The sequence below is a fragment of the Musca autumnalis genome, unplaced genomic scaffold (genome assembly GCF_047663935.1).
Source record: "Musca autumnalis isolate F117 unplaced genomic scaffold, ASM4766393v1 scaffold_3, whole genome shotgun sequence".
Classification (NCBI taxonomy): domain Eukaryota; kingdom Metazoa; phylum Arthropoda; class Insecta; order Diptera; family Muscidae; genus Musca; species Musca autumnalis.
The window spans coordinates 250,809,085-250,837,016 of record NW_027411866.1 but is presented as its reverse complement, the minus strand read 5'-3'; the positions used below and the strand labels follow the sequence as shown (position 1 = coordinate 250,837,016).

General features: G+C 31.2%; 1 protein-coding gene across 4 annotated transcripts; it reads left to right on the top strand.

The window, feature by feature from the left end:
- The first annotated feature begins 105 nt into the window (after window positions 1-105).
- Crag (DENN domain-containing protein Crag) lies at window positions 106-27,659 on the top strand. Of its 4 annotated transcripts, XM_073977823.1 has the most exons (17): window positions 145-297; window positions 701-1,006; window positions 1,076-1,622; window positions 1,689-1,839; window positions 3,236-3,337; window positions 3,412-3,581; window positions 3,647-3,860; window positions 3,920-4,075; window positions 4,139-4,303; window positions 4,366-4,603; window positions 4,678-5,866; window positions 5,938-6,243; window positions 8,363-8,449; window positions 8,757-9,138; window positions 9,201-9,632; window positions 9,706-9,884; window positions 26,477-27,659. In XM_073977823.1, exons 2-17 carry the CDS (start codon window positions 706-708, stop codon window positions 26,793-26,795), a joined length of 4,938 nt encoding a protein of 1,645 aa, XP_073833924.1. In that variant the 5' UTR covers window positions 145-297; window positions 701-705; the 3' UTR covers window positions 26,796-27,659. The 4 variants fall into 4 exon arrangements, with proteins under 4 accessions (XP_073833923.1, XP_073833925.1, XP_073833926.1 ...); XM_073977822.1 differs by having other exon boundaries at window positions 106-1,006; XM_073977825.1 differs by lacking the exon at window positions 8,363-8,449 and having other exon boundaries at window positions 140-297.
- Window positions 27,660-27,932: the final 273 nt, after the last annotated feature.

The window sequence follows — 27,932 nt, the reverse complement described above, 5'->3', positions numbered from 1 at the left end:
TTTGTTCACTACAAAATATGCCCAAATTAGCCGCCAGTCCGTAAACTAGTAGGCGCGCCGCCGCCGAGTGACTACCATATGAACAAAGCGAGCGAGCCGAAAAACGGGGTCGGCTTCGTTGTCTGTACGGCAATACGGCGGAATAGATAGTGTTAAAAATGGAAATTCTTATAAAGTGAATAAAGTGAAGAAAAAACGCATAATTTTTTGTACATTTTACAAACCATCCTAAGCACAGTTTAAAGGAGTATCTGCAGGCGTTGCAGCGCCTGCTTTTATTGCACAAATATCAACAAAGTATTAAAAACTTTATGCTGAATAAGTAAAAAGTTGGGAGGAGCTCAGCAGAAGAAAAGAAATACTATTCACAATATTGAATCATCATCGATAAAGCTGGCTTATTGGTATTGGGCTTCTCGCTTGATCCCTCCTTGTAAAACAAGAAGAACTTGTTTTAAAGAAGAACTCTGCTTCCTTGCGGTCAAAGACGGTGACCAACAACTACGAGACGACGACTATTTTCAATAGTTATTCATGTGTTTTGTGTCGATTGTCAAGGACATTATACAATTCATCATAGTCTACATGTCTCATCAATGTTTGTTGTAAATCGCCTCACTAATAGAATATAGTGAAGAACAGCGTACATATTACATACAATACATATGTAAATCGGTGTGTGCACTTTGTTTTGTTTAAGTTGCCATGGAGGAACGTCGTATTGCTGATTACTTTGTGGTGGCAGGTATGCCCGAAAATCCCCAATTGTTACAGGATAGTAATTTCAAAGAATCTGGACATTTGAGAGCGGCCAGTTCCATTGAGCCTATTACTGATATTGGTGTATTCTTTCCGCTGCTGGGCGAAGAAGTGCCAGAAGGTTATGAAGTGTTGGAAACAACTCCCACCGGCTTACCGGCCAATTTGAATTTTGGTTCGTTGAGATCAACGGAATGCTTTATTTACTACAGACGTGGCAAGGATCGCCCACCTTTAGTGGACATTGGTATGTAGGGGAATTTTTGTTGTTATTCTTGTTTTGTGCTCAATATAATGTTTTTGTTGTCATCTTCAGGTGTCTTATACGAAGGACATGAACGTATTATGTCCGATGCTGAAATTGTGGCCGAAACTCCTGATGGTCGCATTGCTAATGTTAACAATTCATCTGCTAAAACATTTCTAACATATCGTCGTGCTCCTGCCGATATGCCATGCAACGAATTGGTTGTTACCGATTTGTGTGTCATTGTGCGCAGTAAAGGTGAAAAGCCTCCACATGCTTTTTGTTTGATATACAAATCCCTCAATAAAGCCTTTACCGGTAGCGATGTTTATCTTTGCTACAAAAAATCTATGTACCGTCCAAAACACATCAGTTATCAACCAGAAATTTTACTACGCTACCCAACAGTCGATCATAATGACTTTCCGCTAAACTTGTGCCCCAGCGTACCATTATTTTGCCTACCAATGGGTGCCTCCTTGGAGGCTTGGCCACATGTTGGCAAGAATAAAAAGCGCAGACCCACAGCACCGGTATTTAGTACATTTGTGTTGACCGTTAACGATGGTACATATAAGGTCTATGGATCGGCTTTGACATTCTATGAAGATTTCGAGTAAGTAGACGCTTAATGTGTTTAATGTATACGTTAAGTTCTGATTTTAAATTATATATATTACAGTGAATCAAAGCTGTCGGACCAACAACGTGAATTACTTGGTTGGAATGAAGACTTTGCTCAAAAACATTCTTTGCATATCATTAAAGCTATATGTTTGCTTTCGCATCATCCCTTTGGTGACACATTCGATAAATGGCTAAAGTACTTACATGTAAGTTTTGACTATTTTTGACTTAAGCAATCTGAAAAAGATTATGGAGAAAAGTAGAAACAGAAAAAGATGTAGGCATTCCGGTTCTATCACCTTCTATTGTGGTGAAGTAATATTTCCACATTGTGGTTAAGCCAGCTAAAACATCTTAATAAGGAATGAGAAATACTTGTGTCAACAAATAACCACAGAAGCATGCAAAGAAGTGACTAAGAAATAATTTTGACGAAGCAATCATAACCATAAATTGCACTGCATCTGTTAATAATTTAGGCGAAGAAAATGTTAAGTTAAATCTCATTTCATGTACCTCCTACATGTTTTTGCAAGATTTCCGTGTCTTTATCAACGCTTTCTCCCTTTCATATAAGCTTTCTTTGCATTGAACTTATATTCAAGTATCACACTGTCCTCGAATGTCTTACCATGACCGCTATGTAAGAAGCCAAAAAGGTTTCTTCACCATGGGGCTCAATTCTATTTCTATGAAAATGTAAAATGAAAACTTTTATGAAGAAGAAAACTTTCAAATGAAAATATTATAAAGGAAATATTTTTCATTTCAAATTTTCATAGAACAAGAATCCAACGCCTGTGCACCCTTGAGTGACTTCAAAAAAAAAAATGAAAAATTCAAAAAAAAAAAAAAAAATAAAAACTTTAAAAGCTTTTTTCATCGAATCATTTTATAATTAATATTTTATGTAATCCTTAACGCATTTTACACTTAACATGTTTTTTAAAACATACATACAATATTTCTCGAATGAATGACGTAAACTCCCAAAACACCTGTTTTAAGTGCAAGTGTAAAATGCGTTTTAGGTAAAAACTCATCAAAATATCATACGGGGATACGAGGTTGTAAAAAAGTTATAACCCTAATGTATACATTTTGTGTCCCGCACATTCAACCTAGACCGGAGGATGGTTTGCTCTCGACCCCTAAGCACCTATTTAGTTCAGTCAACGTGACGTCGCACAGTGTGTCCAAGCCCAATATTTTATGTTAAAATATTTTGTTTTCAAAAATTCACAAAAAATTAACATGAAGTGATAGAAAACAGGTTAGCTAAGAGAGAAAAGTGAAAACTTCGTTGGTTGTACCGTTATATTTTAAGTAACGGTACCAATAACTTGACATTTTTCGTTAAAAAAATCAAAAGGAAATTCGTCGATTTTGTGTGGACCTCCCTACTATTAAGAGTTATTAGAATTTTTTAATGGCTCTTTTTGCTATCCGATAACATTAGAATGTGCTTAGAAGTCATTGTACTTGTGTTACAGTCCCACAGAGCAACCGGATTGTAATTACTGTAATTATTGCGGCTTTTCTAAAACTTCTAAACCTTTTTTGTTACTACAAATTCCTTTTGTTCATTCTTATTCCATAAAGCGTATGGTTGTCTATGAGAAAAATTTACCAATACCGATTGAACGTTATATAACTCAGCTCTTGGATGAGGTACCATTCCCTGCCCCCAGTATTCATTTACAGGTAATTGCAAATGTTGAACTTAATTTTGAAAAGCAACGTCGGCTTATACATCTTCTTGAATTTTGTTTGTATAGTTATCAAGCGAATCAAATGATCGCATCCTGCTTACTCAACCCGAAGATTCACCATTACCACGTAGCGGTGCAGGTTTTCATATGTTATTGCAAAATTTGGGCACAGATAATTGTTTGCATGTCCTTTTGTTGGCATTAACTGAACAAAAAATACTCATACACTCATTGAGGTAAGTCACAGTTGAAATTACGGTAAATAAATTTGCCCAACATAAACCCCATTATTCTATTTTAGACCAGCAACATTAACAGCTGTAGCGGAAGCCATTGTTTCCCTATTGTTCCCCTTTAAATGGCAATGTCCATATATACCGTTGTGTCCACTTGGTTTGGCCGAAGTGCTACATGCGCCAGTTCCCTACTTAATTGGCGTTGATTCTCGATTCTTTGATCTTTATGAGCCACCCACAGATGTTACGTGCATTGATTTAGATACAAATACCATAAGTGTAAGTATTTCAGTTTTTAGTATTCGGTAACTTTTCTAAATTTTCTTGTTTCCCTCCAGCTGTGTGAATCACAAAAACATCTTACCACCAAGCTTTTGCCTAAACGAGCTGCACGAATTTTAGCCCAAACCCTGGATAGTCTTGAGGCAATGAAACCTTTGAACATAGATAGCAATAATAGCTTGGATCGTGATTTAAGGAGACGTAGGCGTGAGGTATGCGCAAAAACTCGTTTGTAAAAAGATGAAATATATTCACCATCAATTATTTTTATCTAGCAACATCTGGAACAACGCATACAAGAAGCCTTTTTGTTATTTATGGCTTCAATATTACGTGGTTATCGCGATTATTTAGTACCAATATCTAAAGCACCCTCTGTTGGTGCCACTGACCCCAGTGCCTTATTTCAATTGAAAGCTTTTCTACGTTCCAGAGATAAGGTATGTCATTCACTGTCAATTTTGTCTAATACCTGGCTTATGACTGTTTTTGTTCTTTGCAGGCTTATCATAAATTCTTTGAGTTATTAATGAAAACCCAAATGTTTATTCGTTTCATCGAGGAGCGTTCTTTTGTTTCTGATGGCGATCATGGGCTCACGTTTTTCGATGAGTGTGCCGAGAAGGTGGGCTCATATGATGAGACGCCATCGGATGTGCGTTTGGTCGATTGGGAAACAGGTCAAAGTAGTGAACGCACAAAGTATATATTTCCACCAGATAGTGTTGGTCCCTCTAAAGGTAATCTCCAATTGCAAATGCATCAATAATTGATTACTAACTATATCGCCTTTTGTTGCTCATTCTATCTGCAGATCCAAATGTTCCTGACCCGGTTTATAATTACGATAGCTTTACTTTAAATCCAAGCCTCTTGAAATCACCAGCCAAAACGGCTCTAAACAATTTAATACAACAACAAATAAACGGTTGTTTAGCGCCAGGATCACCCATTGCACGCCGAACAAAACATGAAATAAAACTTTCACAAAAATTGGCAAGACGTTGTCAAAGTCATCCGGAATTGTGGTCAAAATATCTATTGGCCACATGTTATTCGCTATATTTCCTCATATTACCTGCCATGGTATTGGATACAAGACGTTCAGGCAAAGAGCATGAAACGTTGAGGGCAGCCTATAATATGCTGCTCAAGGCCAGCAAAATAAAAATCAATTGTGATGAGTTTTGCTATCGCATTATGATGCAATTATGCGGTACATACAATATGCCCGTCTTGGCTGTACGCCTACATTATCTTATGAAGAGATCAGGTGTTCAACCGAATGCTTTAACCTATGGTTTCTATAATCGTTGTGTTTTAGAATCAGAATGGCCCAGCGATAGCACGACTCAAAGTCAATTACGCTGGAATCGCATTAAAAATGTTGTCTTGGGTGCTGCCCACTTTAAGAGGGCCGGCAAGTTAAGAGCCTCAAAAAAGCCCCTTTCTGCATCTTGTGACAATAATTTAAGTACATTGGAAACTGTAGATGGGACATCACGCACCAGTTTGGTCTCATCGAATTCTTCCCAACACATTGCCACCATGGGAGATGGTTATGGTGTTAATATTTTAGATTTTTCGGCTTTTGATAAATTACGCACGAAATTGGGCAGTATTGTAAGGCAATCAATTGGTTCCCAAGATGCCACAGATGATGTAATTTCAAGTGCAGGTCTACTAATACCAGGTGATGCTAAACATCCCACGGGTAATGCTCACAACGCATCAAATGTTCATACACCAGTGGCTGATTTGCCAAATTTGCCTACTCCCGAAAGTTTTGCTGGCGATGCAGAACTTCTCAACAAACTTCAAAGACAGCATACACTTACCGAAGCAAATAACAAGAAAATAATGAATATTGGTGATGGCGAAGAAGAGGAAGATGATGAACATGGAGTATGTAAAAATGTGGCTAGTTCTCAGGAGGATTTAGGGGAACATGATCAGGAGCCTATGCCATTGGCTACTGATCAAATGTTACAAAGTCCCACAAAGTAAATATAAGTTTTATTGAAATTATTGTTATTTAAATGTTATTTTTACATTATTATTTCTTTTTTTATAGAATATCACCAAGAACTCCTGTTACACAAAACGATCCACTGGGAGCCTTAAACGAAGATGAACAACAACCGTCCATTCCTAACAACACCATAACAACGTCCACACATGATCAAACGTCCGACATGCATTCTTCATATAACAATAATACTTTATACAGCGATAAGCCAATACTGTTTAAGGGCCAACGCAGTGCCACATTCGATGAATCAACTCAGCTGAATAAAATGCATCGTTCCGAAACAATGCCGGGCTCAAGTGTTGCTTCTAGTTTGGCAAATTTAGGATCATCATTTAAAATTAATTTTGGGTAAGTTTGTTAAAATCAAAGAGTGTTTTTATTTCAGCCATCGACGCACAGTGGGACAATAAATGGGGATAAACTATTAAATGAATTTTAAATGGAAAACCGAAACAAATATCAGAAATGTTTTTGATGATAGCATAATAAGAAAAAAACTGTGTGTGAAATCAAGCTTCCTTATGTTATTGATGTAATATTACAAGGCTTCGATATGGGCATGTTAGGAAAAATATCCGATCCTGACAGAATATTACAATGGGAAGTGCATCAGAGTGCCTCTAATGACACCAGTAAACAAAATTAACGAAGAGGCAAACGTCATACGGCTATATCTACACAACGGGATGTTGTCGATGCTGTTCCAACTTGTGGTGTTGTCATCACGGATAGGATCTTGTTGGCAGGCTTTCTCCACCCAGTCACTTCAGAAAACAGCTTTATGATTCAGAGCGAAAGGTCATACATACAGGTTCGAGTCGCAGGTTAATCAACATTGTATTTTTCCGCGGCAGTTAAAACCCTCGGCTGTGCATAAATTATTTAATTTAACATTATAGATTTTTTCACATTATCAGAAGTCGTTTTGATTATACACTGAGCTTTGACAACATTCCATATGCTAAATCAAGAATACAAAAAAGACCAATTACTTCGAAATACAAATTATGATGGAAAAGATAATTTTGCTTCATCTATAAGAAAAATTTACAACACATGACTACATTGAAGCTTTTTATACGGAGAACATGAGCGTAAGATAAAGTCAATATGTATAAAGTATATTGATCAATAGTCCTTGACAAGTTGGGTCCAAGCTTGAAGAGTACAACTCTGATTTCCTTTAAAAGCGACAATTGTATGTCCGAAACTTTCTTAAGGGGTTATCGTCGCTTATTGAACCCCAAAAACGCAAACGCACAAAAAGAACCGGCCAAATTTTTTAGAATATTTTTTTTTCATCTGAAAGGTCACACCTTGAGCTACTTTCGGAATTTTTTGTTGAAAAATATGTCATAGCTTTCTGACAAATGCCCGCCCACGATACACCGTATTTACTAAAGCAGTTTGCTGTGCCCACTGTAGCTCGAAATCGAAAATAATCCGATCAGCATATATTTTTGTGGGATCATTAAGGACCTAAAAATCTTGTCCTTAAACGAATCGGATTTTTAAAAAATGGCAAACTGCCAAGCCACAATTTCCAATTTAACGAAAAAAATTTAGTTTTTTGTCAAAAAAATGTTCAAGTCCTTCTTTTAAGAAGAATATTCTTATTTCTACAATAATCCCAAAAAAACATATGAAGATCTGATCAGCCGTTTTCAACCTACAATGAGCACCGCTTTCAAAAATGCCATTTCGAGAAAAAGCGTTTGAAGTTTTTATACTGCATCACATCACAATACATTTTTCTATTTCAACGCTCATATCTCTATAACTTTTATTCCGATCGATCAAATGTATTCTATTCTAGCTGCACTTTAAAATAATCCAATAAAAAACTTTTTTAAAATTTGTAAGTGGCAATAACCCGTTAAAGTAGTTTTCGATGCCGTTGATTTGTAAAACTGAAAAATTTCTTAAGGCCAAGCAGTCTCTTATGGCCACTTTAGTAAGAACACACTACCTCGAAAAAGTTTTTGAAATACGTGGCAGAAATCCCAGTTTTTTTTACTATTTTGAAATTGTTCCTTAATTTGGTTAAAACAAAAACGACAGCTTCGACATTTTTCGAAAGTGCCTCAAAATTGTTAAAAGTCATTACTTCAATCAAAATAATCCTTATGGTCAGACTTCACCGTTAAGATTGTTACGTTCCACCTTGCGACGATGTGTAGCCAAGCATTTAACACATTTACATATGTATAGCAATTAGTCCCTGTTTATTTGCTACTTTTTTGGATAAAATGCTTACAAGAAGTATTTTTAATTTGATTTTCAAGCCATAAAACATTAGACTTGTGGTAAAGTTTTAATTTAAAGATATTCGGTTTTATTGAAAAACGGTTTCAGTTAAATTTTTTGTTTATTTCTTCTTCTATGATTTGATCATTCTATTTCATTGATGTATGTATGTTTTTTTGTTTTTCTATACACCTATCCAATTTGTAAAATGTTTTTGTAGACGTTATTCACCTGCACGCATGTCCACCTTTAAGAAAGACTTGAAATTGCCCACCAATATTATTGAAAATATTGCTCAAAATATGAGGTAAGTATGGCAAAGTTGTGGAGAACCATTCACTCTTTCGATAGGAAAGGTGAACGTTGTTTTCTTTAAAGCTTTTTGGTTTTCGTTATGTGTTGTGTCCTTTCCAAAAAAAGAGATAAAAATATTCAATAACTTATGGTGGTGGTGGGTACTACAGTCACTAATTTGTACACTTATTTTCATTATTGTTTTTGTCTCACATTCATTTGTCAAACGCTAATTTATTTTTTTGTTCTCCCTGAGATATTCTCTTAACTATAACTTTTAAATTGTTCCTCTTTGCTTGTGTGTGTATGTGTTTTTGCAGTCCAAGTTTTAGCGGCAAAAAGTCAAATGAAATTATCCAAGGAAGTTTAAGCAGTATTAAACATGCTGCCACCTCAATTACTCGAAAGTTTGATGAAATTAAGGGAGCCATATCGGCCAATACCACACCTGTCAAGTCCAGCGGTTCAGCACAAAATTATATTGACAGTGGTGTCAGTGAAGAGGATATGATTGCCCATGAAGATGGTACTTTGAAGATACGTAGAGTTTCAAGTGATTTGGAGCATCCATGGAGTCGTTTAAGTGAATCGCGTAAATCGAGCTATAATAATTTGGTACCTCTGGGGGAGAACACATCAACAATGAATTTAAATACAGCATTACTTTCATTACCCGAGAATCTTTATACGCCTCCAGAAGATGTAAGTACCATCAAGATTTTGTGGCAATTCCACATAACAACAATTTCTTCTATTTTTCTCAGGGCCTAGAAGATACCAGCGATTGTGATGTTGTTATACAAATGACATCATGTTCCCAATGCCACAATTGTTCAGTTCTACTCTATGACGAGGAGATTATGTCTGGTTGGTCAGCAGAGGATTCCAATTTAAATACAACATGTCATGCTTGCAATAAACTAACCGTCCCCCTTTTAAGTGTACGCCGTATCGTACAAGATGCCAGCAAAAATGATGAAGCAGCCAATAAAAAACTCGAAACTCTAACAATTCCCTATTTGAATCCTTTAGTTTTACGCAAAGAATTGGAAAATATTTTAACACAAGATGGTGATTTGGCATTGCTTAAAGCAAATTTTGTCGACGAACATCCGATTATATATTGGAATTTATTATGGATTATGGAACGTATTGAGAGTAAAACACATTTACCCGATTTGTGTTGTCCTCCCACGGTAGGTTACCAAAATAATATAGGGAGGGAAAAATATTTATGTTCGTTTCTCATTTTTTGCTTGTTTTTTTTAGGATGATGGCAATACTGATCCACTTAGCAAAGTGAAACATGTTAAAATCCAATGTCTATGGGATAATTTGCAATTACACAGTGAAGCCGGTTTACCCATGTATATTTTATATAGACAAACACCAACAACAAGTCCTCTGATAAAAGCATTGCTCACCGATCAGGCTCAACTGAATAAGAAGTAAGTATTGTTTATTCTACTAGTCCCGATGAGGAAGATATAATGAAAAACCTGCACTTCAGAAGTCGTGGATATAAAACGATTTTTAAAGAATTTTTCAAGACCAAAATTCGTAGATTTTTAAGAATTTTTCAAGACCAAAAGATGTGGATTTTAAAAGAATTTTTCAAGATCAAAAGTCGTGAATTTTTAAAGAATTTTTTAATAACAAAAGTCATGAATTCTTAGAGAATTTTTCAAGATCAAAAGCCGTGGATTTTTTACGAACAGGAGTCGTGAAATTTTTAAGAATATTTAAGACAAAAATCACGGATTTTTAAAGAATTTTTCCAAGACCAAAAGTCGTGGATTTTTAAAGAATTTTTCCAAGACCAAAAGTCGTGGATTTTTAAAGAATTTTTCCAAAACAAAAAGTTGTGGATTTTTAAAGAATTTTTCCAAGACCATAAGTCGTGGATTTTTAAAGAAATTTTCCAAGACCAAAAGTCGTGGATTTTTAAAGAATTTTTCCAAGACCAAAAGTCGTGGATTTTTAAACAATTTTTCCAAGGCCAAAAGTCGTGGATTTTTAAAGAATTTTTCCAAGACCAAAAGTCGTGGATATTTAAAGAATTTTTCCAAGACCAAAAGTCGTGGATTTTTAAAGAATTTTTCCCAGACCAAAAGTCGTGGATTTTTAAAGAATTTTTTCAAGACATAAAGTCGTGGGTTTTTAAAGAATTTTTCAAAACAAAAAGTCGTGCCTTTTTAAAGAATTTTTGAAGGTCAAATGTCGTGGTGTTTTAAAAAATGTCAAAGGCCGAAAGTTTTGAATTTTTAAGGAATTTTACAAGGTCAAATGTCGTGGTTTTTAAAGAATTCCAAAGACCAAAAGTTATGAATTTTTAAAGAATTTTTCAAGGCCAAAAGTCATGGTTATTTAAATAATTTTTCAGGGCTAAAAGTCGTGGGTTTTTAAAGTATTTTTTAAGACCAAAAGTCGTGAATTCTTGAAGATTTTTTCAACAACAAAAGTCGTGGATTTTTAAAGACCAGGAGTCGTGAATTCTTGAAGATTTTTTCAACAACAAAAATCGTGGATTTTTAAAGACCAAAAGTCGTGAATTCTTGATAATTTTTTCAACAACAAAAGTCGTGGAATTTTAAAGAGCAAAAGTCGTGAATTCTTGACGATTTTTTCAACAACAAAAGTCGTGGATTTTTAAAGACCAAAAGTCATTCACGACTTTGAAGATTTTTTCAACAACAAAAGTCTTGGATTTTTAAAACCAAAAGTCGTGAATTCTTGAAGATTTTTTCAACAACAAAAGTCGTGGATTTTTAAAGACCAAAAATCGTGAATTCTTGAAAATTTTTTCAACAACAAAAGTCGTGGATTTTTAAAGACCAAAAGTCGTGAATTCATGAAGATTTTTTCAACAACAAAAGTCGTGGATTTTTAAAGACAAAAAGTCGTGGATTTTTAAAGACAAAAAGTCGTGGATTTTTAAAGACAAAAAGTCGTGGATTTTTAAAGACAAAAAGTCGTGGATTTTTAAAGACAAAAAGTCGTGGATTTTTAAAGACAAAAAGTCGTGGATTTTTAAAGACAAAAAGTCGTGGATTTTTAAAGACAAAAAGTCGTGGATTTTTAAAGACAAAAAGTCGTGGATTTTTAAAGACAAAAAGTCGTGGATTTTTAAAGACAAAAAGTCGTGGATTTTTAAAGACAAAAAGTCGTGGATTTTTAAAGACAAAAAGTCGTGGATTTTTAAAGACAAAAAGTCGTGGATTTTTAAAGACAAAAAGTCGTGGATTTTTAAAGACAAAAAGTCGTGGATTTTTAAAGACAAAAAGTCGTGGATTTTTAAAGACAAAAAGTCGTGGATTTTTAAAGACAAAAAGTCGTGGATTTTTAAAGACAAAAAGTCGTGGATTTTTAAAGACAAAAAGTCGTGGATTTTTAAAGACAAAAAGTCGTGGATTTTTAAAGACAAAAAGTCGTGGATTTTTAAAGACAAAAAGTCGTGGATTTTTAAAGACAAAAAGTCGTGGATTTTTAAAGACAAAAAGTCGTGGATTTTTAAAGACAAAAAGTCGTGGATTTTTAAAGAATTTTTTCAAGACCAAAAGTCGTGGATTTTTAAAGACAAAAAGTCGTGGATTTTTAAAGACAAAAAGTCGTGGATTTTTAAAGACAAAAAGTCGTGGATTTTTAAAGACAAAAAGTCGTGGATTTTTAAAGGCAAAAAGTCGTGGATTTTTAAAGACAAAAAGTCGTGGATTTTTAAAGACAAAAAGTCGTGGATTTTTAAAGACAAAAAGTCGTGGATTTTTAAAGACAAAAAGTCGTGGATTTTTAAAGAATTTTTTCAAGACCAAAAGTCGTGGATTTTTAAAGACAAAAAGTCGTGGATTTTTAAAGAATTTTTTCAAGACCAAAAGTCGTGGATTTTTAGAGACAAAAAGTCGTGGATTTTTAAAGAATTTTTTCAAGACCAAAAGTCGTGGATTTTTAAAGACAAAAAGTCGTGGATTTTTAAAGACAAAAAGTCGTGGATTTTTAAAGACAAAAAGTCGTGGATTTTTAAAGACAAAAAGTCGTGGATTTTTAAAGACAAAAAGTCGTGGATTTTTAAAGACAAAAAGTCGTGGATTTTTAAAGACAAAAAGTCGTGGATTTTTAAAGACAAAAAGTCGTGGATTTTTAAAGACAAAAAGTCGTGGATTTTTAAAGAATTTTTTCAAGACCAAAAGTCGTGGATTTTTAAAGACAAAAAGTCGTGGATTTTTAAAGACAAAAAGTCGTGGATTTTTAAAGACAAAAAGTCGTGGATTTTTAAAGACAAAAAGTCGTGGATTTTTAAAGGCAAAAAGTCGTGGATTTTTAAAGACAAAAAGTCGTGGATTTTTAAAGACAAAAAGTCGTGGATTTTTAAAGACAAAAAGTCGTGGATTTTTAAAGACAAAAAGTCGTGGATTTTTAAAGAATTTTTTCAAGACCAAAAGTCGTGGATTTTTAAAGACAAAAAGTCGTGGATTTTTAAAGAATTTTTTCAAGACCAAAAGTCGTGGATTTTTAAAGACAAAAAGTCGTGGATTTTTAAAGAATTTTTTCAAGACCAAAAGTCGTGGATTTTTAGAGACAAAAAGTCGTGGATTTTTAAAGAATTTTTTCAAGACCAAAAGTCGTGGATTTTTAAAGACAAAAAGTCGTGGATTTTTAAAGACAAAAAGTCGTGGATTTTTAAAGACAAAAAGTCGTGGATTTTTAAAGACAAAAAGTCGTGGATTTTTAAAGGCAAAAAGTCGTGGATTTTTAAAGACAAAAAGTCGTGGATTTTTAAAGACAAAAAGTCGTGGATTTTTAAAGACAAAAAGTCGTGGATTTTTAAAGACAAAAAGTCGTGGATTTTTAAAGAATTTTTTCAAGACCAAAAGTCGTGGATTTTTAAAGACAAAAAGTCGTGGATTTTTAAAGAATTTTTTCAAGACCAAAAGTCGTGGATTTTTAAAGACAAAAAGTCGTGGATTTTTAAAGAATTTTTTCAAGACCAAAAGTCGTGGATTTTTAGAGACAAAAAGTCGTGGATTTTTAAAGAATTTTTCAAGACCAAAAGTCGTGGATTTTTAAAGACAAAAAGTCGTGGATTTTTAAAGACAAAAAGTCGTGGATTTTTAAAGACAAAAAGTCGTGGATTTTTAAAGACAAAAAGTCGTGGATTTTTAAAGACAAAAAGTCGTGGATTTTTAAAGACAAAAAGTCGTGGATTTTTAAAGACAAAAAGTCGTGGATTTTTAAAGACAAAAAGTCGTGGATTTTTAAAGACAAAAAGTCGTGGATTTTTAAAGAATTTTTTCAAGACCAAAAGTCGTGGATTTTTAAAGACAAAAAGTCGTGGATTTTTAAAGACAAAAAGTCGTGGATTTTTAAAGACAAAAAGTCGTGGATTTTTAAAGACAAAAAGTCGTGGATTTTTAAAGGCAAAAAGTCGTGGATTTTTAAAGACAAAAAGTCGTGGATTTTTAAAGACAAAAAGTCGTGGATTTTTAAAGACAAAAAGTCGTGGATTTTTAAAGACAAAAAGTCGTGGATTTTTAAAGAATTTTTTCAAGACCAAAAGTCGTGGATTTTTAAAGACAAAAAGTCGTGGATTTTTAAAGAATTTTTTCAAGACCAAAAGTCGTGGATTTTTAAAGACAAAAAGTCGTGGATTTTTAAAGAATTTTTTCAAGACCAAAAGTCGTGGATTTTTAGAGACAAAAAGTCGTGGATTTTAAAGAATTTTTTCAAGACCAAAAGTCGTGGATTTTTAAAGACAAAAAGTCGTGGATTTTTAAAGACAAAAAGTCGTGGATTTTTAAAGAATTTTTTCAAGACCAAAAGTCGTGGATTTTTAAAGACAAAAAGTCGTGGATTTTTAAAGAATTTTTTCAAGACCAAAAGTCGTGGATTTTTAAAGACAAAAAGTCGTGGATTTTTAAAGAATTTTTTCAAGACCAAAAGTCGTGGATTTTTAAAGACAAAAAGTCGTGGATTTTTAAAGAATTTTTTCAAGACCAAAAGTCGTGGATTTTTAAAGACAAAAAGTCGTGGATTTTTAAAGAATTTTTTCAAGACCAAAAGTCGTGGATTTTTAAAGACAAAAAGTCGTGGATTTTTAAAGAATTTTTTCAAGACCAAAAGTCGTGGATTTTTAAAGACAAAAAGTCGTGGATTTTTAAAGAATTTTTTCAAGACCAAAAGTCGTGGATTTTTAAAGACAAAAAGTCGTGGATTTTTAAAGAATTTTTTCAAGACCAAAAGTCGTGGATTTTTAAAGACAAAAAGTCGTGGATTTTTAAAGAATTTTTTCAAGACCAAAAGTCGTGGATTTTTAAAGACAAAAAGTCGTGGATTTTTAAAGAATTTTTTCAAGACCAAAAGTCGTGGATTTTTAAAGACAAAAAGTCGTGGATTTTTAAAGAATTTTTTCAAGACCAAAAGTCGTGGATTTTTAAAGAATTTTTTCAAGACCAAAAGTCGTGGATTTTTAGAGACAAAAAGTCGTGGATTTTTAAAGAATTTTTTCAAGACCAAAAGTCGTGGATTTTTAAAGACAAAAAGTCGTGGATTTTTAAAGACAAAAAGTCGTGGATTTTTAAAGAATTTTTTCAAGACCAAAAGTCGTGGATTTTTAAAGACAAAAAGTCGTGGATTTTTAAAGAATTTTTTCAAGACCAAAAGTCGTGGATTTTTAAAGACAAAAAGTCGTGGATTTTTAAAGAATTTTTTCAAGACCAAAAGTCGTGGATTTTTAAAGACAAAAAGTCGTGGATTTTTAAAGAATTTTTTCAAGACCAAAAGTCGTGGATTTTTAAAGACAAAAAGTCGTGGATTTTTAAAGAATTTTTTCAAGACCAAAAGTCGTGGATTTTTAAAGAATTTTTTCAAGACCAAAAGTCGTGGATTTTTAAAGACAAAAAGTCTTGGATTTTTAAAGACAAAAAGTCATGAATTTTTAAAGAATTTTTTCAAGACCAAAAGTCGTGGATTTTTAAAGACAAAAAGTCGTGGATTTTTAAAGACAAAAAGTCGTGAATTTTTAAAGAATTTTTTCAAGACCAAAAGTCGTGGATTTTTAAAGACAAAAAGTCGTGGATTTTTAAAGAATTTTTTCAAGACCAAAAGTCGTGGATTTTTAAAGACAAAAAGTCGTGGATTTTTAAAGAATTTTTTCAAGACCAAAAGTCGTGGATTTTTAAAGACAAAAAGTCGTGGATTTTTAAAGAATTTTTTCAAGACCAAAAGTCGTGGATTTTTAAAGACAAAAAGTCGTGGATTTTTAAAGAATTTTTTCAAGACCAAAAGTCGTGGATTTTTAAAGACAAAAAGTCGTGGATTTTTAAAGAATTTTTTCAAGACCAAAAGTCGTGGATTTTTAAAGACAAAAAGTCGTGGATTTTTAAAGAATTTTTTCAAGACCAAAAGTCGTGGATTTTTAAAGACAAAAAGTCGTGGATTTTTAAAGAATTTTTTCAAGACCAAAAGTCGTGGATTTTTAAAGACAAAAAGTCGTGGATTTTTAAAGACAAAAAGTCATGAATTTTTAAAGAATTTTTTCAAGACCAAAAGTCGTGGATTTTTAAAGACAAAAAGTCGTGGATTTTTAAAGACAAAAAGTCGTGAATTTTTAAAGAATTTTTTCAAGACCAAAAGTCGTGGATTTTTAAAGACAAAAAGTCGTGGATTTTTAAAGAATTTTTTCAAGACCAAAAGTCGTGGATTTTTAAAGACAAAAAGTCGTGGATTTTTAAAGAATTTTTTCAAGACCAAAAGTCGTGGATTTTTAAAGACAAAAAGTCGTGGATTTTTAAAGAATTTTTTCAAGACCAAAAGTCGTGGATTTTTAAAGACAAAAAGTCGTGGATTTTTAAAGACAAAAAGTCATGAATTTTTAAAGAATTTTTTCAAGACCAAAAGTCGTGGATTTTTAAAGACAAAAAGTCGTGGATTTTTAAAGACAAAAAGTCGTGAATTTTTAAAGAATTTTTTCAAGACCAAAAGTCGTGGATTTTTAAAGACAAAAAGTCGTGGATTTTTAAAGAAATTCTTCAAGACCAAAGTCGTGGATTTTTAAAGACAAGATGTCGTGGATTTTTAAAGAATTTTTTCAAGACCAAAGGTCGTGGATTTTTAAAGAATTTTTTCAAGACCAAAGGTCGTGGATTTTTAAAGAATTTTTTCAAGACCAAAGGTCGTGGATTTTTAAAGAATTTTTTCAAGACCAAAGTCGTGGATTTTTAAAGACAAAATGTCGTGGATTTTTAAAGAAATTCTTCAAGACCAAAGTCGTGGATTTTTAAAGACAAAATGTCGTGGATTTTTAAAGACAAAATGTCGTGGATTTTTAAAGAATTTTTTCAAGACCAAAGGTCGTGGATTTTTAAAGAATTTTTCAAAACCAAAGGTCGTGGATTTTTAAAGAATTTTTTCAAGACCAAAAGTCGTGGATTTTTAAAGATTTTTTCAAGACCAAAAGTCGTGGATTTTTAAAGAATTTTTTCAAGACCAAAAGTCGTGGGTTTTTAAAGACAAAAAGTCGTGGATTTTTAAAGACAAAAAGTCGTGGATTTTTAAAGACAAAAAGTCGTGGATTTTTAAAGAATTTTTTCAAGACCAAAAGTCGTGGATTTTTAAAGACAAAAAGTCGTGGATTTTTAAAGAATTTTTTCAAGACCAAAAGTCGTGGATTTTTAAAGAATTTTTTCAAGACCAAAAGTCGTGGATTTTTAAAGACAAAAAGTCGTGGATTTTTAAAGAATTTTTTCAAGACAAAAAGTCGTGGATTTTTAAAGAATTTTTTCAAGACCAAAAGTCGTGGATTTTTAAAGACAAAAAGTCGTGGATTTTTAAAGAATTTTTTCAAGACCAAAAGTCGTGGATTTTTAAAGACAAAAAGTCGTGGATTTTTAAAGAATTTTTTCAAGACCAAAAGTCGTGGCTTTTTAGAGACAAAAAGTCGTGGATTTTTAAAGAATTTTTTCAAGACCAAAAGTCATGGATTTTTAAAGACAAAAAGTCGTGGATTTTTAAAGACAAAAAGTCGTGGATTTTTAAAGAATTTTTTCAAGACCAAAAGTCGTGGATTTTTAAAGACAAAAAGTCGTGGATTTTTAAAGACAAAAAGTCGTGGATTTTTAAAGAATTTTTTCAAGACCAAAAGTCGTGGATTTTTAAAGACAAAAAGTCGTGGATTTTTAAAGAATTTTTTCAAGACCAAAAGTCGTGGATTTTTAAAGACAAAAAGTCGTGGATTTTTAAAGACAAAAAGTCGTGGATTTTTAAAGAATTTTTTCAAGACCAAAAGTCGTGGATTTTTAAAGACAAAAAGTCGTGGATTTTTAAAGAATTTTTTCAAGACCAAAAGTCGTGGATTTTTAAAGACAAAAAGTCGTGGATTTTTAAAGAATTTTTTCAAGACCAAAAGTCGTGGATTTTTAAAGACAAAAAGTCGTGGATTTTTAAAGAATTTTTTCAAGACCAAAAGTCGTGGATTTTTAAAGACAAAAAGTCGTGGATTTTTAAAGAATTTTTTCAAGACCAAAAGTCGTGGATTTTTAAAGACAAAAAGTCGTGGATTTTTAAAGAATTTTTTCAAGACCAAAAGTCGTGGATTTTTAAAGACAAAAAGTCGTGGATTTTTAAAGAATTTTTTCAAGACCAAAAGTCGTGGATTTTTAAAGACAAAAAGTCGTGGATTTTTAAAGAATTTTTTCAAGACCAAAAGTCGTGGATTTTTAAAGACAAAAAGTCGTGGATTTTTAAAGAATTTTTTCAAGACCAAAAGTCGTGGATTTTTAAAGACAAAAAGTCGTGGATTTTTAAAGACAAAAAGTCATGAATTTTTAAAGAATTTTTTCAAGACCAAAAGTCGTGGATTTTTAAAGACAAAAAGTCGTGGATTTTTAAAGACAAAAAGTCGTGAATTTTTAAAGAATTTTTTCAAGACCAAAAGTCGTGGATTTTTAAAGACAAAAAGTCGTGGATTTTTAAAGAATTTTTTCAAGACCAAAAGTCGTGGATTTTTAAAGACAAAAAGTCGTGGATTTTTAAAGAATTTTTTCAAGACCAAAAGTCGTGGATTTTTAAAGACAAAAAGTCGTGGATTTTTAAAGAATTTTTTCAAGACCAAAAGTCGTGGATTTTTAAAGACAAAAAGTCGTGGATTTTTAAAGAATTTTTTCAAGACCAAAAGTCGTGGATTTTTAAAGACAAAAAGTCGTGGATTTTTAAAGAATTTTTTCAAGACCAAAAGTCGTGGATTTTTAAAGACAAAAAGTCGTGGATTTTTAAAGAATTTTTTCAAGACCAAAAGTCGTGGATTTTTAAAGACAAAAAGTCGTGGATTTTTAAAGAATTTTTTCAAGACCAAAAGTCGTGGATTTTTAAAGACAAAAAGTCGTGGATTTTTAAAGAATTTTTTCAAGACCAAAAGTCGTGGATTTTTAAAGACAAAAAGTCGTGGATTTTTAAAGACAAAAAGTCATGAATTTTTAAAGAATTTTTTCAAGACCAAAAGTCGTGGATTTTTAAAGACAAAAAGTCGTGGATTTTTAAAGACAAAAAGTCGTGAATTTTTAAAGAATTTTTTCAAGACCAAAAGTCGTGGATTTTTAAAGACAAAAAGTCGTGGATTTTTAAAGACAAAAAGTCATGAATTTTTAAAGAATTTTTTCAAGACCAAAAGTCGTGGATTTTTAAAGACAAAAAGTCGTGGATTTTTAAAGACAAAAAGTCGTGAATTTTTAAAGAATTTTTTCAAGACCAAAAGTCGTGGATTTTTAAAGACAAAAAGTCGTGGATTTTTAAAGAATTTTTTCAAGACCAAAAGTCGTGGATTTTTAAAGACAAAAAGTCGTGGATTTTTAAAGAATTTTTTCAAGACCAAAAGTCGTGGATTTTTAAAGACAAAAAGTCGTGGATTTTTAAAGAATTTTTTCAAGACCAAAAGTCGTGGATTTTTAAAGACAAAAAGTCGTGGATTTTTAAAGAATTTTTTCAAGACCAAAAGTCGTGGATTTTTAAAGACAAAAAGTCGTGGATTTTTAAAGAATTTTTTCAAGACCAAAAGTCGTGGATTTTTAAAGACAAAAAGTCGTGGATTTTTAAAGAATTTTTTCAAGACCAAAAGTCGTGGATTTTTAAAGACAAAAAGTCGTGGATTTTTAAAGAATTTTTTCAAGACCAAAAGTCGTGGATTTTTAAAGACAAAAAGTCGTGGATTTTTAAAGAATTTTTTCAAGACCAAAAGTCGTGGATTTTTAAAGACAAAAAGTCGTGGATTTTTAAAGAATTTTTTCAAGACCAAAAGTCGTGGATTTTTAAAGACAAAAAGTCGTGGATTTTTAAAGACAAAAAGTCATGAATTTTTAAAGAATTTTTTCAAGACCAAAAGTCGTGGATTTTTAAAGACAAAAAGTCGTGGATTTTTAAAGACAAAAAGTCGTGAATTTTTAAAGAATTTTTTCAAGACCAAAAGTCGTGGATTTTTAAAGACAAAAAGTCGTGGATTTTTAAAGAATTTTTTCAAGACCAAAAGTCGTGGATTTTTAAAGACAAAAAGTCGTGGATTTTTAGAGAATTTTTTCAAGACCAAAAGTCGTGGATTTTTAAAGACAAAAAGTCGTGGATTTTTAAAGAATTTTTTCAAGACCAAAAGTCGTGGATTTTTAAAGACAAAAAGTCGTGGATTTTTAAAGAATTTTTTCAAGACCAAAAGTCGTGGATTTTTAGAGACAAAAAGTCGTGGATTTTTAAAGAATTTTTTCAAGACCAAAAGTCGTGGATTTTTAAAGACAAAAAGTCGTGGATTTTTAAAGACAAAAAGTCGTGGATTTTTAAAGACATTTTTTCAAGACCAAAAGTCGTGGATTTTTAAAGACAAAAAGTCGTGGATTTTTAAAGAATTTTTTCAAGACCAAAAGTCGTGGATTTTTAAAGACAAAAAGTCGTGGATTTTTAAAGAATTTTTTCAAGACCAAAAGTCGTGGATTTTTAAAGACAAAAAGTCGTGGATTTTTAAAGACAAAAAGTCATGAATTTTTAAAGAATTTTTTCAAGACCAAAAGTCGTGGATTTTTAAAGACAAAAAGTCGTGGATTTTTAAAGACAAAAAGTCGTGAATTTTTAAAGAATTTTTTCAAGACCAAAAGTCGTGGATTTTTAAAGACAAAAAGTCGTGGATTTTTAAAGAATTTTTTCAAGACCAAAAGTCGTGGATTTTTAAAGACAAAAAGTCGTGGATTTTTAAAGAATTTTTTCAAGACCAAAAGTCGTGGATTTTTAAAGACAAAAAGTCGTGGATTTTTAAAGACAAAAAGTCATGAATTTTTAAAGAATTTTTTCAAGACCAAAAGTCGTGGATTTTTAAAGACAAAAAGTCGTGGATTTTTAAAGAATTTTTTCAAGACCAAAAGTCGTGGATTTTTAAAGACAAAAAGTCGTGGATTTTTAAAGAATTTTTTCAAGACCAAAAGTCGTGGATTTTTAAAGACAAAAAGTCGTGGATTTTTAAAGACAAAAAGTCATGAATTTTTAAAGAATTTTTTCAAGACCAAAAGTCGTGGATTTTTAAAGACAAAAAGTCGTGGATTTTTAAAGACAAAAAGTCGTGAATTTTTAAAGAATTTTTTCAAGACCAAAAGTCGTGGATTTTTAAAGACAAAAAGTCGTGGATTTTTAAAGAATTTTTTCAAGACCAAAAGTCGTGGATTTTTAAAGACAAAAAGTCGTGGATTTTTAAAGAATTTTTTCAAGACCAAAAGTCGTGGATTTTTAAAGACAAAAAGTCGTGGATTTTTAAAGAATTTTTTCAAGACCAAAAGTCGTGGATTTTTAAAGACAAAAAGTCGTGGATTTTTAAAGACAAAAAGTCATGAATTTTTAAAGAATTTTTTCAAGACCAAAAGTCGTGGATTTTTAAAGACAAAAAGTCGTGGATTTTTAAAGACAAAAAGTCGTGAATTTTTAAAGAATTTTTTCAAGACCAAAAGTCGTGGATTTTTAAAGACAAAAAGTCGTGGATTTTTAAAGAATTTTTTCAAGACCAAAAGTCGTGGATTTTTAAAGACAAAAAGTCGTGGATTTTTAAAGAATTTTTTCAAGACCAAAAGTCGTGGATTTTTAAAGACAAAAAGTCGTGGATTTTTAAAGACAAAAAGTCATGAATTTTTAAAGAATTTTTTCAAGACCAAAAGTCGTGGATTTTTAAAGACAAAAAGTCGTGGATTTTTAAAGACAAAAAGTCGTGAATTTTTAAAGAATTTTTTCAAGACCAAAAGTCGTGGATTTTTAAAGACAAAAAGTCGTGGATTTTTAAAGAATTTTTTCAAGACCAAAAGTCGTGGATTTTTAAAGACAAAAAGTCGTGGATTTTTAAAGAATTTTTTCAAGACCAAAAGTCGTGGATTTTTAAAGACAAAAAGTTGTGGATTTTTAAAGACAAAAAGTCATGAATTTTTAAAGAATTTTTTCAAGACCAAAAGTCGTGGATTTTTAAAGACAAAAAGTCGTGGATTTTTAAAGACAAAAAGTCGTGAATTTTTAAAGAATTTTTTCAAGACCAAAAGTCGTGGATTTTTAAAGACAAAAAGTCGTGGATTTTTAAAGAATTTTTTCAAGACCAAAAGTCGTGGATTTTTAAAGACAAAAAGTCGTGGATTTTTAAAGAATTTTTTCAAGACCAAAAGTCGTGGATTTTTAAAGACAAAAAGTCGTGGATTTTTAAAGACAAAAAGTCATGAATTTTTAAAGAATTTTTTCAAGACCAAAAGTCGTGGATTTTTTAAAGACAAAAAGTCGTGGATTTTTAAAGACAAAAAGTCGTGAATTTTTAAAGAATTTTTTCAAGACCAAAAGTCGTGGATTTTTAAAGACAAAAAGTCGTGGATTTTTAAAGACAAAAAGTCGTGAATTTTTAAAGAATTTTTTCAAGACCAAAAGTCGTGGATTTTTAAAGACAAAAAGTCGTGGATTTTTAAAGAATTTTTTCAAGACCAAAAGTCGTGGATTTTTAAAGACAAAAAGTCGTGGATTTTTAAAGAATTTTTTCAAGACCAAAAGTCGTGGATTTTTAAAGACAAAAAGTCGTGGATTTTTAAAGACAAAAAGTCATGAATTTTTAAAGAATTTTTTCAAGACCAAAAGTCGTGGATTTTTAAAGACAAAAAGTCGTGGATTTTTAAAGACAAAAAGTCGTGAATTTTTAAAGAATTTTTTCAAGACCAAAAGTCGTGGATTTTTAAAGACAAAAAGTCGTGGATTTTTAAAGAATTTTTTCAAGACCAAAAGTCGTGGATTTTTAAAGACAAAAAGTCGTGGATTTTTAAAGAATTTTTTCAAGACCAAAAGTCGTGGATTTTTAAAGACAAAAAGTCGTGGATTTTTAAAGAATTTTTTCAAGACCAAAAGTCGTGGATTTTTAAAGACAAAAAGTCGTGGATTTTTAAAGACAAAAAGTCATGAATTTTTAAAGAATTTTTTCAAGACCAAAAGTCGTGGATTTTTAAAGACAAAAAGTCGTGGATTTTTAAAGACAAAAAGTCGTGAATTTTTAAAGAATTTTTTCAAGACCAAAAGTCGTGGATTTTTAAAGACAAAAAGTCGTGGATTTTTAAAGAATTTTTTCAAGACCAAAAGTCGTGGATTTTTAAAGACAAAAAGTCGTGGATTTTTAAAGAATTTTTTCAAGACCAAAAGTCGTGGATTTTTAAAGACAAAAAGTCGTGGATTTTTAAAGACAAAAAGTCATGAATTTTTAAAGAATTTTTTCAAGACCAAAAGTCGTGGATTTTTAAAGACAAAAAGTCGTGGATTTTTAAAGAATTTTTTCAAGACCAAAAGTCGTGGATTTTTAAAGACAAAAAGTCGTGGATTTTTAAAGAATTTTTTCAAGACCAAAAGTCGTGGATTTTTAAAGACAAAAAGTCGTGGATTTTTAAAGACAAAAAGTCATGAATTTTTAAAGAATTTTTTCAAGACCAAAAGTCGTGGATTTTTAAAGACAAAAAGTCGTGGATTTTTAAAGACAAAAAGTCGTGAATTTTTAAAGAATTTTTTCAAGACCAAAAGTCGTGGATTTTTAAAGACAAAAAGTCGTGGATTTTTAAAGAATTTTTTCAAGACCAAAAGTCGTGGATTTTTAAAGACAAAAAGTCGTGGATTTTTAAAGAATTTTTTCAAGACCAAAAGTCGTGGATTTTTAAAGACAAAAAGTCGTGGATTTTTAAAGACAAAAAGTCATGAATTTTTAAAGAATTTTTTCAAGACCAAAAGTCGTGGATTTTTAAAGACAAAAAGTCGTGGATTTTTAAAGACAAAAAGTCGTGAATTTTTAAAGAATTTTTTCAAGACCAAAAGTCGTGGATTTTTAAAGACAAAAAGTCGTGGATTTTTAAAGAATTTTTTCAAGACCAAAAGTCGTGGATTTTTAAAGACAAAAAGTCGTGGATTTTTAAAGAATTTTTTCAAGACCAAAAGTCGTGGATTTTTAAAGACAAAAAGTCGTGGATTTTTAAAGACAAAAAGTCATGAATTTTTAAAGAATTTTTTCAAGACCAAAAGTCGTGGATTTTTAAAGACAAAAAGTCGTGGATTTTTAAAGACAAAAAGTCGTGAATTTTTAAAGAATTTTTTCAAGACCAAAAGTCGTGGATTTTTAAAGACAAAAAGTCGTGGATTTTTAAAGAATTTTTTCAAGACCAAAAGTCGTGGATTTTTAAAGACAAAAAGTCGTGGATTTTTAAAGAATTTTTTCAAGACCAAAAGTCGTGGATTTTTAAAGACAAAAAGTCGTGGATTTTTAAAGACAAAAAGTCATGAATTTTTAAAGAATTTTTTCAAGACCAAAAGTCGTGGATTTTTAAAGACAAAAAGTCGTGGATTTTTAAAGACAAAAAGTCGTGAATTTTTAAAGAATTTTTTCAAGACCAAAAGTCGTGGATTTTTAAAGACAAAAAGTCGTGGATTTTTAAAGAATTTTTTCAAGACCAAAAGTCGTGGATTTTTAAAGACAAAAAGTCGTGGATTTTTAAAGAATTTTTTCAAGACCAAAAGTCGTGGATTTTTAAAGACAAAAAGTCGTGGATTTTTAAAGACAAAAAGTCATGAATTTTTAAAGAATTTTTTCAAGACCAAAAGTCGTGGATTTTTAAAGACAAAAAGTCGTGGATTTTTAAAGACAAAAAGTCGTGAATTTTTAAAGAATTTTTTCAAGACCAAAAGTCGTGGATTTTTAAAGACAAAAAGTCGTGGATTTTTAAAGAATTTTTTCAAGACCAAAAGTCGTGGATTTTTAAAGACAAAAAGTCGTGGATTTTTAAAGAATTTTTTCAAGACCAAAAGTCGTGGATTTTTAAAGACAAAAAGTCGTGGATTTTTAAAGAATTTTTTCAAGACCAAAAGTCGTGGATTTTTAAAGACAAAAAGTCGTGGATTTTTAAAGACAAAAAGTCATGAATTTTTAAAGAATTTTTTCAAGACCAAAAGTCGTGGATTTTTAAAGACAAAAAGTCGTGGATTTTTAAAGACAAAAAGTCGTGAATTTTTAAAGAATTTTTTCAAGACCAAAAGTCGTGGATTTTTAAAGACAAAAAGTCGTGGATTTTTAAAGAAATTCTTCAAGACCAAAGTCGTGGATTTTTAAAGAATTTTTTCAAGACCAAAGGTCGTGGATTTTTAAAGAATTTTTTCAAGACCAAAGGTCGTGGATTTTTAAAGAATTTTTTCAAGACCAAAGGTCGTGGATTTTTAAAGAATTTTTTCAAGACCAAAGTCGTGGATTTTTAAAGACAAAATGTCGTGGATTTTTAAAGACCAAAGTCGTGGATTTTTAAAGACAAAATGTCGTGGATTTTTAAAGACAAAATGTCGTGGATTTTTAAAGACAAAATGTCGTGGATTTTTAAAGAATTTTTTCAAGACCAAAGGTCGTGGATTTTTAAAGAATTTTTCAAGACCAAAGGTCGTGGATTTTTAAAGAATTTTTTCAAGACCAAAAGTCGTGGATTTTTAAAGATTTTTTCAAGACCAAAAGTCGTGGATTTTTAAAGAATTTTTTCAAGACCAAAAGTCGTGGGTTTTTAAAGAATTTTTTAAGACCAAAAGTCGTGAATTTTTAAAGAATTTTTTCAAGACCAAAAGTCGTGGATTTTTAAACAATTTTTTCAAGACCAAAAGTCGTGGATTTTTAAACAATTTTTTCAAGACCAAAAGTCGTGGATTTTTAAAGAATTTTTTCAAGACCAAAAGTCGTGGATTTTTAAAGAATTTTTTCAAGACCAAAAGTCGTGGATTTTTAAAGAATTTTTCAAGACCAAAAGTCGTGGATTTTTAAAGAATTTTTTCAAGACCAAAAGTCGTGGATTTTTAAAGAATTTTTTCAAGACCAAAAGTCGTAGATTTTTAAAGAATTTTTTCAAGACCAAAAGTCGTGGATTTTTAAAGACAAAAAGTCGTGGATTTTTAAATAATTTCTCAGGGCCAAAAGTTGTGGATTTTTAACGAATTTTTTAAGACCACAAATTGTGGATTTTTAAATGCCAAATATCGTCGAAAATATAGTGGAATTTAAAAAAACTAGAGCCAAAATATCGTAGATTAAAAAAAATGTCAATGGCCAAATATAGAGGATTTTGTAATACATATCGGGGATTATTAAAAAAATGTAAAGGCCAGTTATGGTAGTTTTAAAAAATTAATGGATTTTTACAAAAAAATAAATAAGTAAAGGCCACTTAAAAAAATTAAAGGACAGATATCGAGGACCAAATATAGCGGTTCCCAATATGATTATATATCTTGAAACGTTTAACCACCTCCAAAAGGTTGTGTTCATTGACGTGTATAAAGAAACTTCCTTGACTTTTTATAACGCAAGGTAGGCGTGTAAGTCATTTCCTCACGATGGCTCCTAACAATAATTCTATGGCAGAGCAGTCACAACTGAGATAGAACAGTCAAAACTATCACTATCAAATAATTTTAGTTTTTTTCGTTTTTCCAAGGATATTACTTTTGAAAAAAAAATACAAAACTTTTTAACTGGTTACCTTTTTGTCCCAATTTTTTTCAGTGTTATTCAGCAAATCGTCACAGCTATACGATGCAACGATCTACTGATGCCCGTCAAGAAATTGGCCAATGAACGTCACAAGCTAAAGCACACTGGCGTCGATCGTTCCCATTCAATATACCGTGATATATTGTTTCTGGCTCTAACTGCCATTGGGCGCTCGAATGTGGACTTGGCCACATTCCATCGTGAATATGCTGCTGTTTTTGATAAACTAACCGAAAAGGAATGTAATATGTATTATCGTAATCAGGATTTACCTCCATCCGCGGCGACAATTTTCTGTCGTGCCTATTTTAAGCCCCTATGTATTCCTTGACGAGAAGAAAATCATCTGCAACATTTCTTGAAAGAGGATATACGATTTAACAAAAAGACGTAATGCAATACGAAATATGGTATACTACTACTACAGACAAACAAAAAAACGACAATGTGGCAATCATCAATATGGACACTTTAATATATTAAAAAAAAATCAATGAATTAGAAATACTAAACTTTAGATTAGTCTTTAATCAATGAATATTCTATATATATACAGATACTTAAAGATATATATATATTTAGGTATAGGTTATTGTTGTTTATTTTTTTATTATTTCAAAAGAAACAAACAAAAAACATAGTGGATAGTAAAACAAAGACAAAAAAGCGCGACATTCATTTATTGTTAATATGTAGAATTACTAATTGTACAGTCTTTTACAAAATTCATAACACAAAGAACACATACACCCAAACAAACACCTATACACAAGAGCAACAACAAGCTAATGATGAGGATGTTCATTATGTATTTATGTAATAACTATTTTTTTATTATTATCATATGCCTTATTAATGTTAATTCTAAAAATTTGTCAATATTATGGCGCCACTAACTTTTAGACATTTGTAATAGATGCGTTAACACAATGTAAACAACAATAATAACATTTCATGTACATAAACATTACAAACACACACATACATACAACTAGCACCCATACAAACACCCACACACACATACATATACACGAAATCTTACACATTTACTTTATATATTTTATTTTATTTCAATGGTGATTTAATTTCCAAAATAAAAAAAAACTTTATTCTACATTTTTAGTAATGGACAATGATGACAAATGACGTATTATTGTATTAAGAAAAGTGGAAATAAATATAGTAAAAAACAGAACAACAATTTATTTTTTATTCGAAAATAAGTTGAATTCATTTTCAACTATTATTTGGTCTGTTCCTTTACTTTTGAAAGTGGTAAAACCCGCAAAAGTAGCAAAAGTTGTAAACTGCTCCCATATGAATTGTATGGTGTCTGAAGTAAAGGACTGCTTTTTGAGTAAAAAGTGGTAAAACTTGAAGATTCTTGCACGTAAAGGAACAGAGCTATTATTAGCGCTACATTGACAACACTTGCCTTGCTACGAACCACTGTGTAAGAGTGATGTCA

Excerpts from the sequence above, each read along its gene's own strand:
- Crag (XM_073977822.1), top strand. The coding sequence starts at position 706 with ATGGAGGAACGTCGTATTGCTGATTACTTTGTGGTGGCAGGTATGCCC. Across the intron at positions 5,867-5,937 it reads ATGTTACAAAGTCCCACAAA|AATATCACCAAGAACTCCTG; the intron begins GTAAATATAAGT and ends CTTTTTTTATAG. Across the intron at positions 8,450-8,756 it reads AATATTGCTCAAAATATGAG|TCCAAGTTTTAGCGGCAAAA; the intron begins GTAAGTATGGCA and ends GTGTTTTTGCAG.